The sequence below is a fragment of the Nanorana parkeri genome, unplaced genomic scaffold (assembly GCF_000935625.1).
Source record: "Nanorana parkeri isolate BGI_ZX_2015 unplaced genomic scaffold, ASM93562v1 scaffold237, whole genome shotgun sequence".
Taxonomy (NCBI): domain Eukaryota; kingdom Metazoa; phylum Chordata; class Amphibia; order Anura; family Dicroglossidae; genus Nanorana; species Nanorana parkeri.
In genome coordinates, this window is record NW_017306505.1 from 84,174 (window position 1) to 100,448 (window position 16,275).

The 16,275-nt window shown below is 44.5% G+C and overlaps 1 protein-coding gene across 2 annotated transcripts in view; it reads right to left on the reverse strand.

The window, feature by feature from the left end:
* Positions 1-306: 306 nt before the first annotated feature.
* Positions 307-16,275, reverse strand: part of PMEPA1 (prostate transmembrane protein, androgen induced 1) — a 47,987-nt gene continuing 32,018 nt past the window's right edge. The window contains exons 2-5 of one of the 2 annotated variants that reach the window (XM_018556398.1): positions 2,626-2,780; positions 2,228-2,281; positions 1,665-1,667; positions 307-1,003 (exon numbers count right to left, since the gene is read on the reverse strand). In XM_018556398.1, coding sequence (XP_018411900.1) covers positions 461-1,003; positions 1,665-1,667; positions 2,228-2,281; positions 2,626-2,780 — 755 coding nt within the window. In that variant the 3' untranslated portion in view covers positions 307-460. The remainder of the gene's footprint in view (positions 1,004-1,664; positions 1,668-2,227; positions 2,282-2,625; positions 2,781-16,275) is intronic. The other variant, XM_018556397.1, reaches the window with a different exon arrangement.

Consider the following 16,275-nt stretch of genomic DNA (forward strand, 5'->3'; position numbering starts at 1 on the left):
TGTTTTCCTTAATTGTTAAGTGAGCTATCAGGAAATAATTAAAAAAAATAAAAATAAAATATATATAAGTCGGGTGGGGTATATAGGAATAAGCATACGCTGCTCTGCTTGAAAGAACAAAAAAACAAAAAGGAGCAACGGAGTTGAAGAATTTCAAGACATTAGCTAAACATATAAACATTTTCAAGCTTCTTTCGCTTGTGCATTCAAACCAGACATAACAAGTAAATATTTATACAGCAAGAAGGAGAACAAAAAGGGGGAAAAAAAGGCCTTTCCCCTTTCACCCCAACTTCCCCTTCAAAGTTTTTTTTTTTTTTCTGGTGCCCAAAAAGTTGCCAGACATACGCACAACGAAGTGGTATTGAGGACCGAACTGACAACGAAACGGACCAGCTAGAAGTGCAGTGTTTATTGAATTTTTTTTTTTCCTTTTCTACGTTCGGTCTTTAATTTTTTTCTAAAACGGCTGTCCTTTCTGTTTGTCCTTATCTTTGCTCCTTGTTGCTGTGCTGTCGTGACCATTGCTTTGCAAATGTAGTCTGTTGTGTTCCAATATGGAGGGCGTGCCCATGTTTTGCTGCTGGTGCTGGTAGAAAGAGGATCCTGGGTAATGACCTATGACCTCGTTGTATGTAGGGGGAGGGCCTTCCATCCTGCCGTTGCTGCCGTAGGAAGTGGCGCTCACTCCAGAGTTGCTGCTGGGCGGACAGGGGCCCCCGTAGACGGAGCTGTCGATTAAGTCACTGTCGAAGATTGTTCGGTTGGGAGGCGCCCGCACGGATTCTCGGTTTAGTTCCATCTGCTGCTCGGGGTCGCGGAGCTGTAACGTGCAGGGCCCCTGGTAAGGCGGTGGCTCCTCGCCATCCGATAGGGAGATGGTAGGCGGGAGGTCAATCTCGTGCTGGATGTACGGGTAGGTGGGCTGGAAACGGCTGAAGCGATCTCGCTGGAGGAAGGGCGGGATGCTGAGTCTGTCCGAGGGTCTGGGGGTGTAAATGTGCTGTTGGGTTACAAGAAGACAATCCATGTCAGTTAGGAGGTCTTACAAAAATAAAAAAAGTCAATACAGACGTCACAGAAAAGGCAAATAGAGTCACTTCCTACACACTGACAAATTGGAAAACCATCTTGGCATTCTCAAGGGATACATGTATTTAATGACTCCATTAAAGGAGATCTAATAGTCTCCTAACACATGCTAGTGTTCCATTAGCATGTTCCATGCATGCTAATGGAACACTTGAAGGTATTCATTACCTCTGACAGAAATCACAGTATTCCCCGACAATGCCTTCATCTGATTTTCTATCCAGAAGGAAGGAGCCATCCTTCTTCAGGCATCATCCAAAGTTAGGAGCTACCCAAAGGCCTAGGCAGCCCAGATCACATGATCTGTGTCTGGTTACCAATAGCATGGAGGCCGCTTCTTGTAAATGAAGAGTGTGCAGTCTATTTCTATTCAACATTCATTGTGCGATAGACTGGAGATCAGATAATGGGATAGTCAAGGAACAAGCAGAGCCTGCATGTGTAGAGGTAATGATGTCCCCTTTATAATACCATTATAAACATTTACACTGATAAGCTCCCTTCACACATACCCAACACATAATAGATAACCATTCCCCAGCTAATGCCAACTCAATTCCTTAATTTATGACAGGCTTTAAAAAAATCAAATGAACAAATTAAAGTGACACTAAACTCAGGCGTTGAATCTCTAAAAAATACATTAAAGAACCTTAACTATGAACAACAATGTTTGTCTCACTCGGCTGTAGATCCTCCAATCATCTCTGAATTGGTGCCGACACTGTCCTTCCTTCTGGAGGGGGGCTACTTTTGTTCCCCATGATCCCTGTGTGTGTTGTAATGTAGTCACCGCTCCAAGCTCACATCCGTGATGGACTACAATCTCACGTTTAGTTTACTCATTTGTACTGAGATTGTAGTCCATCCCGGGAGTGAGCTTGGAGCGGTGACTACTTTACAACACACACAGGGACCATGGGGAATAAAAGTAGCCCCCTCCAGAAGGAAGGACAGTGTCAGCACCAATTCAGAGATGATTGGAGGATCAGAAGATACATTGTTGTTCATAGTACAGGTACTTGAATGGATTTTTATGATTACGTTCCTGAGTTTAGGGTCACTTTAAATTGGATTCATGTCAATAACATTTTATGGTCATTTAAAGAGCAAAGCATTCAGTTAGCCATCTTACCTCTGCTACACCGTTTCCCGAAACTGTGCTGTCCGAAGGCCACAGGCTTCCTTCCTGCGACAGAAAAAAAAAAACAATCCATGAGCATTTTGTGAATCTCTGATTCTTCCCTACTCAGGAAACAGAATGACCAGTTACACACCCATTACACAAGGAGAAAACTATAATGGACATCTGTACACAAAATGTAGGGAATCACTTTCCTCCTCTTAAAACCACGCTAGATGCGTCATTTTATACGTAGGTTTTTTTATAATATTTTTGGACTAACCCAAATGTAAATCTGATGTTCTAGAACTGTAATTCAATAATTAATTTACCATACAAAAAAAATCTACGTAATTGGGCCATGATGAATTGATTGGCTGAAGCCAACGGGATGCAAACAGCTTCCTTACCGAAGACAGGTTCTCTTCTCGCCTCCTCCCTTGGCTGTGTCGGTGAATGAACGATCGTGCTGAAAGCTTGTAGTGGTTTAGGAGACATGTTATTACCACGACCATAACCATCATGACCACCACAATGATGATTATCTGAACGAACTCCAGCTCCGCTGCAAAAAGAAAATAGGAAATTACTCAACTGTTTCATTTACAGACATCAAGCATCATGGATTAATATAGGATTCAATACAGAGGCCTATTGTAAAGGGCAAGTTCACCAATTCGTTATATTTTACTTGTAGCAAGACATCTCTTTATGTTGTTCTTACCCATCAACTCGCCATCTACTGGAATACTCTGCTCTGCTGGATGACTGCTCCTTCCTCTATAACTCTCCTCTCCTGAAATACTCTGCTCTGCTAGAGGACTCTGCTCCTTCCTCTATAACTCTCCTCTCCTGAAATACTCTGCTCTGCTAGAGGACTCTGCTCCTTCCTCTATAACTCTCCTCTCCTGAAATACTCTGCTCTGCTAGAGGACTCTGCTCCTTCCTCTATAACTCTCCTCTCCTGAAATACTCTGCTCTGCTAGAGGACTCTGCTCCTTCCTCTATAACTCTCCTCTCCTGAAATACTCTGCTCTGCTAGAGGACTCTGCTCCTTCCTCTATAACTCTCCTCTCCTGAAATACTCTGCTCTGCTAGAGGACTCTGCTCCTTCCTCTATAACTCTCCTCTCCTGAAATACTCTGCTCTGCTAGAGGACTCTGCTCCTTCCTCTATAACTCTCCTCTCCTGAAATACTCTGCTCTGCTAGAGGACTCTGCTCCTTCCTCTATAACTCTCCTCTCCTGAAATACTCTGCTCTGCTAGAGGACTCTGCTCCTTCCTCTATAACTCTCCTCTCCTGAAATACTCTGCTCTGCTAGAGGACTCTGCTCCTTCCTCTATAACTCTCCTCTCCTGAAATACTCTGCTCTGCTAGAGGACTCTGCTCCTTCCTCTATAACTCTCCTCTCCTGAAATACTCTGCTCTGCTAGAGGACTCTGCTCCTTCCTCTATAACTCTCCTCTCCTGAAATACTCTGCTCTGCTAGAGGACTCTGCTCCTTCCTCTATAACTCTCCTCTCCTGAAATACTCTGCTCTGCTAGAGGACTCTGCTCCTTCCTCTATAACTCTCCTCTCCTGAAATACTCTGCTCTGCTAGAGGACTCTGCTCCTTCCTCTATAACTCTCCTCTCCTGAAATACTCTGCTCTGCTAGAGGACTCTGCTCCTTCCTCTATAACTCTCCTCTCCTGAAATACTCTGCTCTGCTAGAGGACTCTGCTCCTTCCTCTATAACTCTCCTCTCCTGAAATACTCTGCTCTGCTAGAGGACTCTGCTCCTTCCTCTATAACTCTCCTCTCCTGAAATACTCTGCTCTGCTAGAGGACTCTGCTCCTTCCTCTATAACTCTCCTCTCCTGAAATACTCTGCTCTGCTAGAGGACTCTGCTCCTTCCTCTATAACTCTCCTCTCCTGAAATACTCTGCTCTGCTAGAGGACTCTGCTCCTTCCTCTATAACTCTCCTCTCCTGAAATACTCTGCTCTGCTAGAGGACTCTGCTCCTTCCTCTATAACTCTCCTCTCCTGAAATACTCTGCTCTGCTAGAGGACTCTGCTCCTTCCTCTATAACTCTCCTCTCCTGAAATACTCTGCTCTGCTAGAGGACTCTGCTCCTTCCTCTATAACTCTCCTCTCCTGAAATACTCTGCTCTGCTAGAGGACTCTGCTCCTTCCTCTATAACTCTCCTCTCCTGAAATACTCTGCTCTGCTAGAGGACTCTGCTCCTTCCTCTATAACTCTCCTCTCCTGAAATACTCTGCTCTGCTAGAGGACTCTGCTCCTTCCTCTATAACTCTCCTCTCCTGAAATACTCTGCTCTGCTAGAGGACTCTGCTCCTTCCTCTATAACTCTCCTCTCCTGAAATACTCTGCTCTGCTAGAGGACTCTGCTCCTTCCTCTATAACTCTCCTCTCCTGAAATACTCTGCTCTGCTGGAGGACTCTGCTCCTTCCTCTATAACTCTCGTCTCCTGATATACTCTGCACTGCTGGAGGACTCTGCTCCTTCCTCTATAACTCTCCCCTCCTGAAATACTCTGCTCTGCTGAAGGACTCTACTCCTTCCTCTATAACTCTCCCCTCCTGAAATACTCTGCTCTGCTGGAGGACTCTGCTCCCTCCTATATAACTCTCCTCTCCTGAAATACTCTGCTCTGCTGGAGGACTCTGCTCCTTCCTCTATAACTCTCCTCTCCTGAAATACTCTGCTCCTTCCTCTATAACTCTCCTCTCCTGAAATATTCTGCTCTGCTGGAGTTCTCTGCTCCTTCCTCTAGCTAAGGTACTTGGCAACACAAGTAGACAGTTGTACAGTTGTACAGTTGGCGCAGACTGACATGGGGGAACCATGGCGGGGTTGGACTACACATTAGGCGGATGTTGAGGGGTCCGACAGCCCTTTAACCTTCCACAGATAAAGGATTGTGTATTGGTAAAATTGCACACATCAGTTCAAACAGATAATGTTCACGTCCAACCACCATCCCAAGTCAATGGCCAACTAGATTGCCTGCCTGAAGCCAGTGGGCTACGCTGACCTTTAAAAAGGTGCATTGTTACAATATCCAGACACTGAAAGCCTGCCAACTCCAACACTATAAACACAGGCGTCTAGGAGAGATGGTGATAACCCGTCTAATCATTAACCAATAAAGAAAAACAGTGTTTGTTGCCAAACCGTAAAGACGGGACATTTAAAGGCTCTTGAAGTTGTAACTCTGGCTATAACAGCAGCTCAATTTTAATCCATTTCTTTAAAGATGCTCCAGTCAAAGATTACACGTTTAAAAGAAAAAGCAATGGGGCTCGTAATCGTCTTTATTTGATACCCTGCAAGTCCATCAAGTGTTACAGCTGCCTTTCATACGTATAAACGCACTATTCTACAAATGTACCCATGGCGCTCAGTTTGCTGGGCTTCTAAGAAGCAAGCCCAGCAAGATCTTACTGGCACCCTCTACACTGCAATTACGGGAACTGAAACCCCAATGGGGGACAAGCCATAAAAACAACTGTTTCCCGGAAGAAAAGTGTTCAGCCCACATACAAATTACACTCTAAAATTCTGCAGAAATGTTAAAGATAGACCCAATACATAAAAACTAAAGGTTGTATGAAAACAACTGACGCAAGGCAAAATGGGACATTTTGTGTAGAATTGCTTGCTCTTCAAATAAGTCACAGGAAGATCATTTGCATGAAAGATCTGAACACACACATGGGATTAAGTCCCTTTATCTCTCGTCTGAAGATAATTGAACAGTTGCAGACCATGCCCTTCATCATCTAGTAGAGTCGCATGTTTGGCAAAGCAACAATCTTTTGTCGGGAAGGTTGACATTGTTAAATGGTAAGATCTTTTCCAGGCCTGGCTTGGCTTTGATTTCTTTTCCATTACATCTAAGTAGTAAGACAGACCACGCGCTACAAGATCTCGTCAAATTTTGTGCCACTTGGCCTAAACTTAGACTACCACTAATGTGCATGTAAAGCTGAGGCCTGCCCATGGATACGATATGGCCATCACCCAAGCTATGTGAAAACAGGTTGTATTGAGCGATTTCAGCAGCTCAAGCTTTTAAAACAAAACCCTTCCATTTCCATAAAAACCAGGGACCTTTATCTGGCCTGGCTGGCGCTGCAGTTGCACAGTGCGGCAGTGATTAAGGCCTCTTATATGTTGGCAGTGGCTGTGGTTTGCTACTCTCTCAGAGTACATTTCACATGTAATTGCCCTGCCCTTGTCAGGCCGACCAGTGATTCACAGACTCTGAGCTGGCAGCGATATAAAGAGTCCTTTAATGTCGGATCCAGCCCTTGGGAGTGCGCTCCCCTCCTCCCCTATAGCCGAGACAGCCTGGGAGCAGACACTACAAGTTCAGTACAGCTCGCCCCCTCAGCCCTGGCAAATAACTGCACAAACTACCAGCATCCAGACTGACGACAGGCGCTCATCCATGCTTAGCCGCAGAAAACTGCTCTGCTCTAAATTATAATTCATACCGAGTAAAAAGGAGCACTAGTAGATGTCAACATGACCAGCTTAAATTATTTTAATTGCTCATCACTTACAAGTACTGCTCCATGCCGTTCCTCCCTGCAGTCCCAAATGGTGATAAACATACGTCAGCTACAAGCAAGACAAGACACAGATCTAAAAAGGTGTACGGGGGATGTTCTACTTCTAAGGGTCAGGAGTTTGATGCTGTCCTCTTCTATAAAGCATCAAGAACACAGATTAGCAGAAACCTCAATATGTCAATGCACTTCTGACGGTTAAGGAAACCATTGACAGAGAAATATGTATGGTTGCCACAGCCAAATTCCTATTCTGCAAATACCAATTGCCTGGCTTTCATGTCAACTCTCTTGTTTATACTCTGAGTCACTGATCTAGAAAAGGTATGCAGATAAAGACTTGCCATTGACTTTCCTGATCAGAAGGCTTGTTTCGGGACAATGCATCAAAGGACTGATGTACAAAACACATAAGAAGGTTACCTGTAAAAAAAATAAGTCAAGGCAACTGGACTTGCTGTATTTTTCTTGAAGACGTTTCACTGGTCATCCAACCAGCTTTCTCAATTCAGAATTGAGAAAGCTGGTTGGATGACCAGTGAAACGTTTTCAAGAAAAATACAGTGAGTCTAGTTGTCTTGACTCATTTTTTACAGATATACCATGACCTGGATGAATGAGAACCTTCACAGACATAAGAAGGTTACCTTCAGCAACTTCTAACTTTTCCCCAGCCGAGTCTGTCTACTGGAGGAAGAATCCCCCAATTACATTAAATAGGATGGACAGGTGTGGCCAAGTTAAGTCTCCCATTGTTGGATAGAATTCTGGCCAATTCCTGCCAAATTGGCTGAAATTGGAGCCGTGGGTGGCCCTGGAAGATCATCACCCAAAACAGTGACTGCATCCTCTCAGATACCAGTGCTGGGTGCTGCGGCTGCCTGGATAAAACAGCCACAAGTAGGGATTCCTCCATCCATGCTGTTGGCATTGATGAGGTGATCGACTCATTTTCTCTTGTCCAGCGACCTTACGCTTGAAGATGTATTCCATAATCCTGCTAAACTCCTCACACGTTATCCCTTTCAGCGTGAGTGCATTAAGTGGACGCGGATGGCGCCGCCAATACTGAAACTTGTTTTTGGCGGGGGTATGCCGTCACAGTGATGTCAGGGGGTTGGTGGAAGTGGTTTTCTGTTCATTTGCACTGTTGGTTTAGCTATATAAGAAGGTTAGCTGTATTGCCATTTCAAGCCTGATGAAGGGGACCCTGTGTGGCCCCGAAATTTTTATATTTGTTTTGACATGAAGCGTCAATAAACAGACGTGTTCTGAACTTCAACACGGTGTGCTGGTGACATCTTTAACAACTTACGCTTACACTGACGTAGTCAGTATACCGACCTTTGGACAGCCACAGCTCAACCAACGTTCTGTTAAGATGGCTAAATCTTATCAAATCATCATTTAACAATAAGCAGACAGAGACTGTTGGACAGATAGACGCTTGGTGAAATATGCCATCTCATGCCAGCCCATCGCCCTGCGGCAGGAGAGTGTAGACATTTGTATATCGCTACTCAGTGAAGCGTGGGCATCAGAGAGACTGGAGTCAGAATCTAATCTCGTTAGCTCTGGCTGTCTGTGAGGAGAGATGGAGGGGAAATCATTGGGATTCTGGTCAGCCCGTGCTTGCAACAGACGGTGATCCCGTCACTCCACTTCTAGAGGCCTTTTAAAAATAAAAGTTTGGTCCTCGTTTAGAAAAAAGCTACAGGAAATGAATCGGATCTGCCATGCAAAAGATCTGGAGCAGCTAATTTTTTCCTCTTTCATCTGCCAAAAGATTAGTAATTCTGCCCGACAGCACGTGATGCACACACAATATAACCAAAGGGTGACACCATTACCGCAGCTTCCTGTATCACCTCCCTGTCTCCAGTCATCTCAATGTATGGATGAGCATTGCCCTACTGGTTAGGTCATCTCTGTGCCCATCTCCCCTCCTGAAAACAGCACAGAAATGCAACATGTGCAGTGCAACCGAGCTGGACTAGCTCAAACTGCTGCTTCTTCTTCTACTTTCTGTTTGGACTTCCACTGTTCATGGATCTAGCTGCAGGGGAAAAAATAAATACCCTTGCAGTGGGGCTACCCCTGAAAGGGTATTCTGTAAAAGGACTATTACTTACCTGATCCCTGCAGGCTCCAAGGCTGGTGCCCGCAGTGTCTTTCTACCTCCTCTGACTGCCAGAGGCCGACTAACGTCATCACATTCAATGCAAGGCCCGTAAGCCCTACATTATACGTGAGGGCAGAGAGGGACAGTCCACAAGACGGAGCAGAGGGGAGAAGGGTTAGAGCCAACTGCTGGTGTCAACCCCCCACAAATCCAGAAAACAATGTTTTATTCCTCATTTTAGAACAGCGTCTAAAGCAGCCTCTCGGGTGCCTCCAAATTTTTGCTAAAAGGGGGACTCTGATGTGAGGGGGGATCCTATGAGAGGCAGGGCTCCTGATGTGAAGAGAGGGGCTTCTGATGTGAAAGGGGTTCTTATGAGAGGCGGGGCTCCTGATGTGAAGGGGTGCACTCTGATGTGAAGGGAGGGGTTATTATAAGAGGCGGGACACCTGATGTGATAAAAAGGGGAAAACTCCACGTCTTTTTTGTTTGCCTTTCCGGCTGGGGCACGCCCTTAAAATCTATACAAAGCACCTGTCTAGGATAAGGGTTTGGTATAGATTTTGTTTTCGGGGGAAACCACATTTTTGTTTAGATTTTTCACATTTCAGACTGCGGTGCATACTTTTACAAAGGTGCAATGACTGAAAAGAAGTTGAGGAACGCTAGTCTAAAGCCATGCAAATCATTTGGCGCTCGTAACGGACACCAATTTAACACTGTCATATGTTGGAGACTATAAAGAAAATGGCATTCTACCGACAAAGAAAAATCCAATTTTAAATGTGAACATTCATTCTGCGTCAAGAGAAATACGACACTTGAATTGCGTGGGAAAGTTTAAAATTGAAGTGACCTAAATAATTCAACCCCCTATCTGCAAATCTCCGTTCATCAAACCAGATCGTCCTGTGTCTGCACCACGAGCCTAAATGAAGAGCCAATTGATATGCAAGCATGGGATATTTTCAAGATTAAAATCATATGACAATTTAAAAAGGACTGAAATATCAGCACAAGGGTGTCGCTATGAACCGCGGAAGGCCTGCATGGTCACCGATCTGCCTTCTGCAGCTCGTAGGCTGCAAGAAGCAGATGTACGTATTCTGCCGGCAAGACAAGCTGAAGTGTGACTGTGGCAGCCAGGCGCAGGCAAGAGCCAGTCCCTTCCAGACAAGCGGAGGAGACCTATTTGCATAATGTCTAGACCGGCGGAACAGCTGCAGCTTGGAAAATAAACAGCATCTCCGAGCGCTCGAGCACCTGAAGGCGACGCCCACCAGGTGAGCGCGATACAGGCGGCTAAACAATAAAAAAGGTTTCTCGTTTCGTTATCTTTACTTTTTCCTTTTAACCATTTGACCTCTGGCACCACACACAGATAGGAAATACCATTTCTTTTTTTTTTTGTTACTTCTTCAAAAACGCAGCACGCTAAAACAAAGTGGCATTGTAGGCAGAGAAGCCAAACGTTTCAAGCTCAAAGCCACGCTGGGAGAATGGCTGCCGGGTTCTGTGGGCTGGAAAGTACTTGTGGTGCTATAAGAAGTATTAAATCGGACACAAGCAGGTGATGGATTCAAGGTTGTCCTCCAACGTAATATCTAATAAAGTTATGAGATCTGTGGTCTATAGGAAGAATATCTCACTCCGGAAAGCAGACCCGCCTCCCGTTCTAGACGCTGCTATGTGGACTGACAAATGTTCAGTCACATGATGGTCCATGACACTTGTTACTTTGTAACTTTCTGTACTGTTACAATTGTTTAGCGCCATGATTGTACGCGTGTTTAAACTTTAGTAGTTATTGCAAAGAAAGTTATTGGAGAAAGGCGAGGACTATAAATCGCAAATGTGATAGAAGCCACTGTTTGCAAGTCACTTTAGGGGCACCCTGCACAAGGAGAGAGAGAGCAGCAGTGAGCGGTCTTTATTACAGGAGAGGGCGGAGACAAGACCAGTCACCCTGCACAAGGAGAGAGAGGAGCAGTGACCAGTCTTTATTGCACACTGGATTACAGCACAGATCTGGAAGAAATACACAACACTCACCAAGATTCAAGAAATAATACACATGCCTCTTGTACGTAGACAATATCTGTTTAGCTTTTAGCAAATCATTTTTCTTGAATGTATTGCCCAAAGATCCTGCTAGTAACCGCACTTCCTCTTGCAAGCTGACAAAGCTAAGCCACTGAGAAAGCAACAGCATTGTCAGCCTGCCCTGTGTTCTCCTTCAGTTGGCATTTGGACTGCCTATAAGGGCTATTAAAGAGGTCCAGCTGTGGTATAATTACAAATCCCATAATGCCTCTGCCTCTGGGAGCCATGCTTGTGGCTGTCAGAGTCTTGCAATGCCCCACGGGACATGTAGCTGCACAACAACCGGTGTACCAAAGCTGCCTATCGTTGGTCTGTCAGAAAGGTAGCCCCAAAGACAACGGAAGGACCTTCTACGGCAGGCTGACAACGCTGCTTGCAATCACAAGGCAGCCGATTAGCGTGGCCAGCCTGCAACAGTGAGCGCTGTTACTGGCAGGATCTCCGGTTAAGAAACTCAGCAATAGGTACACAAAAAAGATTTGCTTAAGAAAAACTCTACACGGTGGGATGATGCCAAACATTAAATAACAGATTTGGGTTTATTTTTAATACTTTGATAAAGCCTGGACAAAATGAAAAGGCATCAATTCAGTTAAATTTCAGAACATTAAAAACATATACAATATCTGGGCACAGAGTATGACTGATAATGAGATTTTATTTTTGTGCAGCAGCACAGTGGGAGGCAGGTCAGCGCCTCAGCCGAGGTGGTAGCCGATAAGAAGAGGTGAGGATTTCAATGTACTGTGTCGTATATAGGCTAGAGGGCAGACGGCGCGCTGTTTATGTTGTCGCCGGTTTCTATAGAGACGCCTCCAGACAGTATAATACGCAGGTATGCAGGTCTGTCACAAGACTAGTAACCTGCGATAACTGGGATTCCCACAGGCTGATATCACACCGAAGGTGCCAGACAGAGCCAGGGGAGGAGGGGGTACGGGGCACTGCCCTTCACCTGTCCTTGTAACCCGTTAACTTACCACCGGCAGGAGAGGGGTTAAAAAAAGTGGTCACGCAGGATTCTTTTATGTCTGGGTGTCCGCCTTTGCCAGACAATATAAGATTAATGATCAACAAGAAGGAAACAGAACACGGATACCTCTAAACCGGTTATAGGCTTGAGAGGGCAGAACTTAAATTTGGCCTTGTGAAGGACCTTCGCAATTATTAAGCAGACGTCCCATTCGAGGACTTAAAGGGGAATGCCAGATTGTTGCTATTAACACTGTTAAAGGGGAAGAACTACGGGGCCTGGCAGGAACCATTCTAAAATTAGATCACTCCAATGAACAGTACTAAAAAAGGTACTGCCGGCATAAGAATCATCAGTAAAGCATTTTTCTTTAGCAATGAACAAACAAGCCACTCTGTTACGTAGAACCCGGTCACACATTGGGAACGCGGCCAAGTTACAGTAAAGGACGGCATGAAAACCTGAACACGGCACATTTATCTGGTAACTGTTGATTGCAAACAAAGGAAAGGTGAAGAAAAAGAAACCACAGCAGAGGTAAAAGAAAGAAAACGAATGTGGCCACCACATCTGAGGACTGGAAAGCTGCAATATGACATTTTTGTTTTGGGGTTTTGGATACGCTTTAACTGCAGTATTTTAGGAAAGAAGCTGTGATGTTTACAAATGTATATTGGTTGTCTTAGGGCAGGGGTAGCCAAACTCCGGCCCTCCAGCTATGGTGAAACTACAAATCCCATGATACATCTCTCTCCGGGAGTCATGTCTGTGGCTGTGAGAATCTTGCAATGCCTAGTCCCCTGCCCTAGGGGAAGAGCCCTAGGGGAAAAGGCAACCATTGATTTGGGTATTGGACAATACGTCGGTATCCATGAAGACCTTTTGGTCTGTGGCAGGTCCCTCTAAGTGTTGGTTGCGATAGACCAGGCTGAAGCTGGCCACACAAGGGCAAGAGTTTTGGCCAGGTCTTGATATTCCAACCAAAATGCCCTCCAGTGGTGAACAATATGTTGGGTCTCTATGGAGACCTTTGTGTCCCTGGCAGGTTCCTCTCAATGTTGGTTGAGATAGACCAGGCTGAAGCTGGCCACACAAGGGCACAAATTTTGTCCAGGTTTTGATGTTCCAACTGAAATTCGATCCAGTGGTGCACAATATGTTGGTCTCCATGAAGGCCTTTTGGTCCTTTGCAGGTCCCTCTCAATGTTGGTTGAGATAGACCAGGCTGCTGCAGACCATACAAGGAGCGAATTTTGCCTGGCTCTTGATGGTCGGTCTGAAATTTACACCATGTGTGGGCCTGTTGGCAGCCTCCCACCCAGCATCCTTCGATTGGAAAATCAAAAGAAGCCAGGTGGAAAATTATCGGCCAAACATTTCTGCAGCCAATCAGCTGTAGTATCTATTCTGGTATTCTGCCTGCTGTTATATTACAATAGCCACAGCAGGAGATTCATCCATCCAAGCCGTTCAGTGTGGAAGGAGAAATCTGTTAAGGCTGAATGAAGAAAAAAAAATCTACTAGTGTATTGCTACCTTAACTTACATTTAAAAAGGTAGTAATGATCCCGCTGCAGATTCTGGTCGGAGTTTAGTGGCCTCATAGGTGAGTGAGGTTCAGCAGAGACACCCATAAAGATTAAGAAAATGTTGGCCTAACTTTCACTTTGCGTTGAAATGGTAAACACCATCAATGGCGTAGGGCACACGTAAAACGTAAGCTGGCCATGCACCAGTAAAATTTTGCTGGAAAAATGTATTCTATTTTCAAATAGTTAATGGGGTCAAATGGACAATTGTTTTCCAAATGGAAGGAGCAGGATGGTAATTTCTCGAAGAAACAAAATTTACAGTGAACAGTTAGCGTGGTTTTGGTTCGGGGAACTCCATCCCTTCCAAAATCAAACTTTAAAACTAAAGAAAATTTCTAGCGAAGTCCAACAAGTCTCTAATGGCATCATGGAATGTTTTTTATATAAATGTTCTTACGGAAATCTACCAGTTTATGGCTTGGCTTACAGATGCCAAGCACTAGGCGTGCTCAAGAAGTCTACAGCCCTACCTTTCAGCTGACTTAGGTTTCCATCGTGAAGAAGAGTAAACTTATTACTATCTTCATTGACTGTGACTGATTCTAATAACGTGATTTCTTGTCTTCAACAGAAGAGTTCTTTCATTGTTGATAAGATTATCTCAGGACGCGTTTCTAGGTTACAATGACCCGGTCACCCATCGCCCGCCAGACCCCCTGGCAATGACCCCGATATAAGCCTCACAATGTTCCAGACAGATATAAGATTTAAAGGGCATCTGAAAATTTGGACGGGAAAACACATTCCAGGTATTGTTTTTCCCTCCCTGGAGCGGTTTTGTTTCACAGAACATTCTGAGCTCTGTGCTATCAGACAGTCTATATTTTAAATTCCAGACAAAATGCAAATATTTCATCTGTTTCTGCCACACGAAGCCAAACATTTCCAAAGGGGGGGAGGGCCTACTACAAAAAAAGAAAAAAAAAAAAAAAGGGTGGGAGGGAGCGAGGAGGACAAACAGACTGTCCTGATATCCCAGATCAGAGGGGACTGAAGTACTGACGTGTCACCTACCACTTCCTCACTCATTGCCTGAGACCTGCCATAGCTGAATAGATATGAGTTTGTCACTTTAAAGTAACTTTATTAAAATGTTATATTTTTAGATTCATGTAGTATTACACTTAAATAGAAATAGGGTCAGCCGTGGATCGAATTTTGGACAATTTAGCAGGAAATGGTTGCAATGCGATCCATGTATGGCTAGCTTTAGAACAAGCAAGGCCTTATGGGTGAAAGTAGACTGCGCCAACATTTTTATACTAATGGCATTAAAAGGGGAATGCCATCCAAAATCTTTCTAGATTTGGATGGTATGGGCAAGGGTTAGAACACCCTTGAGTTACTTTGCTGAGCGTACCCTGCGGCGGAGATTTGCCTAATTCCTTGTGTAATCCCATGTATGTTAGGAAACAATAACCGGATATAGCTTCTTCTAACCCTTCCCAACTCTTGAAGACAAATCGTATTGGTGAGCTTCCAAAGTATCTTCAGTTGCCTTTTTTTTTGTCAGTGACCTAACAGAATATCTGCAATTTGCTGTGGTATATTCTTCAAGTAAAATGCAGGTTCGGTTAGCAGTAAAGCTCATTGTGAAAGGTGTTTACATGCAAGTGTAAATGGGCCCCAAGGCCGGGCTCCCATGTAGCAGTAACAGGTGCGTTGCCACAATGCATGTAACCAATCCTGTCTGCTAATGTGCCCTTACTGGTCACCAAGTCAATCTCATTGGACAGCGGAATGGCAGTCGGCAGGAATGCACGACAAAGTCAAGGAAAGTCAGGCACCAGGGAAGTGAAACTAAATTAGAGGGTGGCAAAGAAAAGGCATTTCTGGTTAACAAAAGCCATCACAAGCACTATGGTGTCCGCTTTCAAAACACAGTATAGGTTTGCACCGGCATTGTCTACTAGACTTAGGATGGATTGTATAGAAATCTTGGTGTGTGCGGTCACAAAAGATTAAATACAACTGGATGAGAATTTAATAAATTATGGCGGCACATGATTAGAAAAGGTACTTCAGATCTAATCAAACATGTCGCTTCTGGACAATTCCATGCAATCAGAGTCTTTTAATGTGTGCGGCAAGTTTACAGTATTTCACATAAGATTTCCATAAATTTGTATATTTGTTATCCGTGGTCCGAAGACTCCCGGCGTATTTAAATAAAGACGGATTGACGGGCTGGCTGAAAATTTACAGCTGTCAGCACGGGACAATGACCCCTAAACAACAACAACAACGCACAATATCTAAATAGATTTAAAACACTTGAAGGAAGGTCACTTGCGCCTAAACCCGACAATACCATTATGGACTAGCTTCCTAGTTCTGCTCCCCCACCTCACCCCTCCACTTTTCCTATGAAGTTTTACTTCTCTTGCAGGAAAAAATGAACAAGACCTCCTCAGGACAGGGTGGGAGGGCAGAGTTGGGAACCTAAAGTTGGAGATTCCGAGTCAAATGCAAAACCTTTGTTCTAGTTTAGGGGTTCTTAAACCTTTAAGACTACAGACCCGCCAATGGATTGCAACCTATACTAGACTATTAAAATCCCCACCAGTCTTATTAAGTACCAGTATGACGTCAAAAGATGTCAATAGCTTGGTATTATTTTACTAATCATAAGGATTTTATAACACACACACACACACACACACACACACACACACACACACACACAC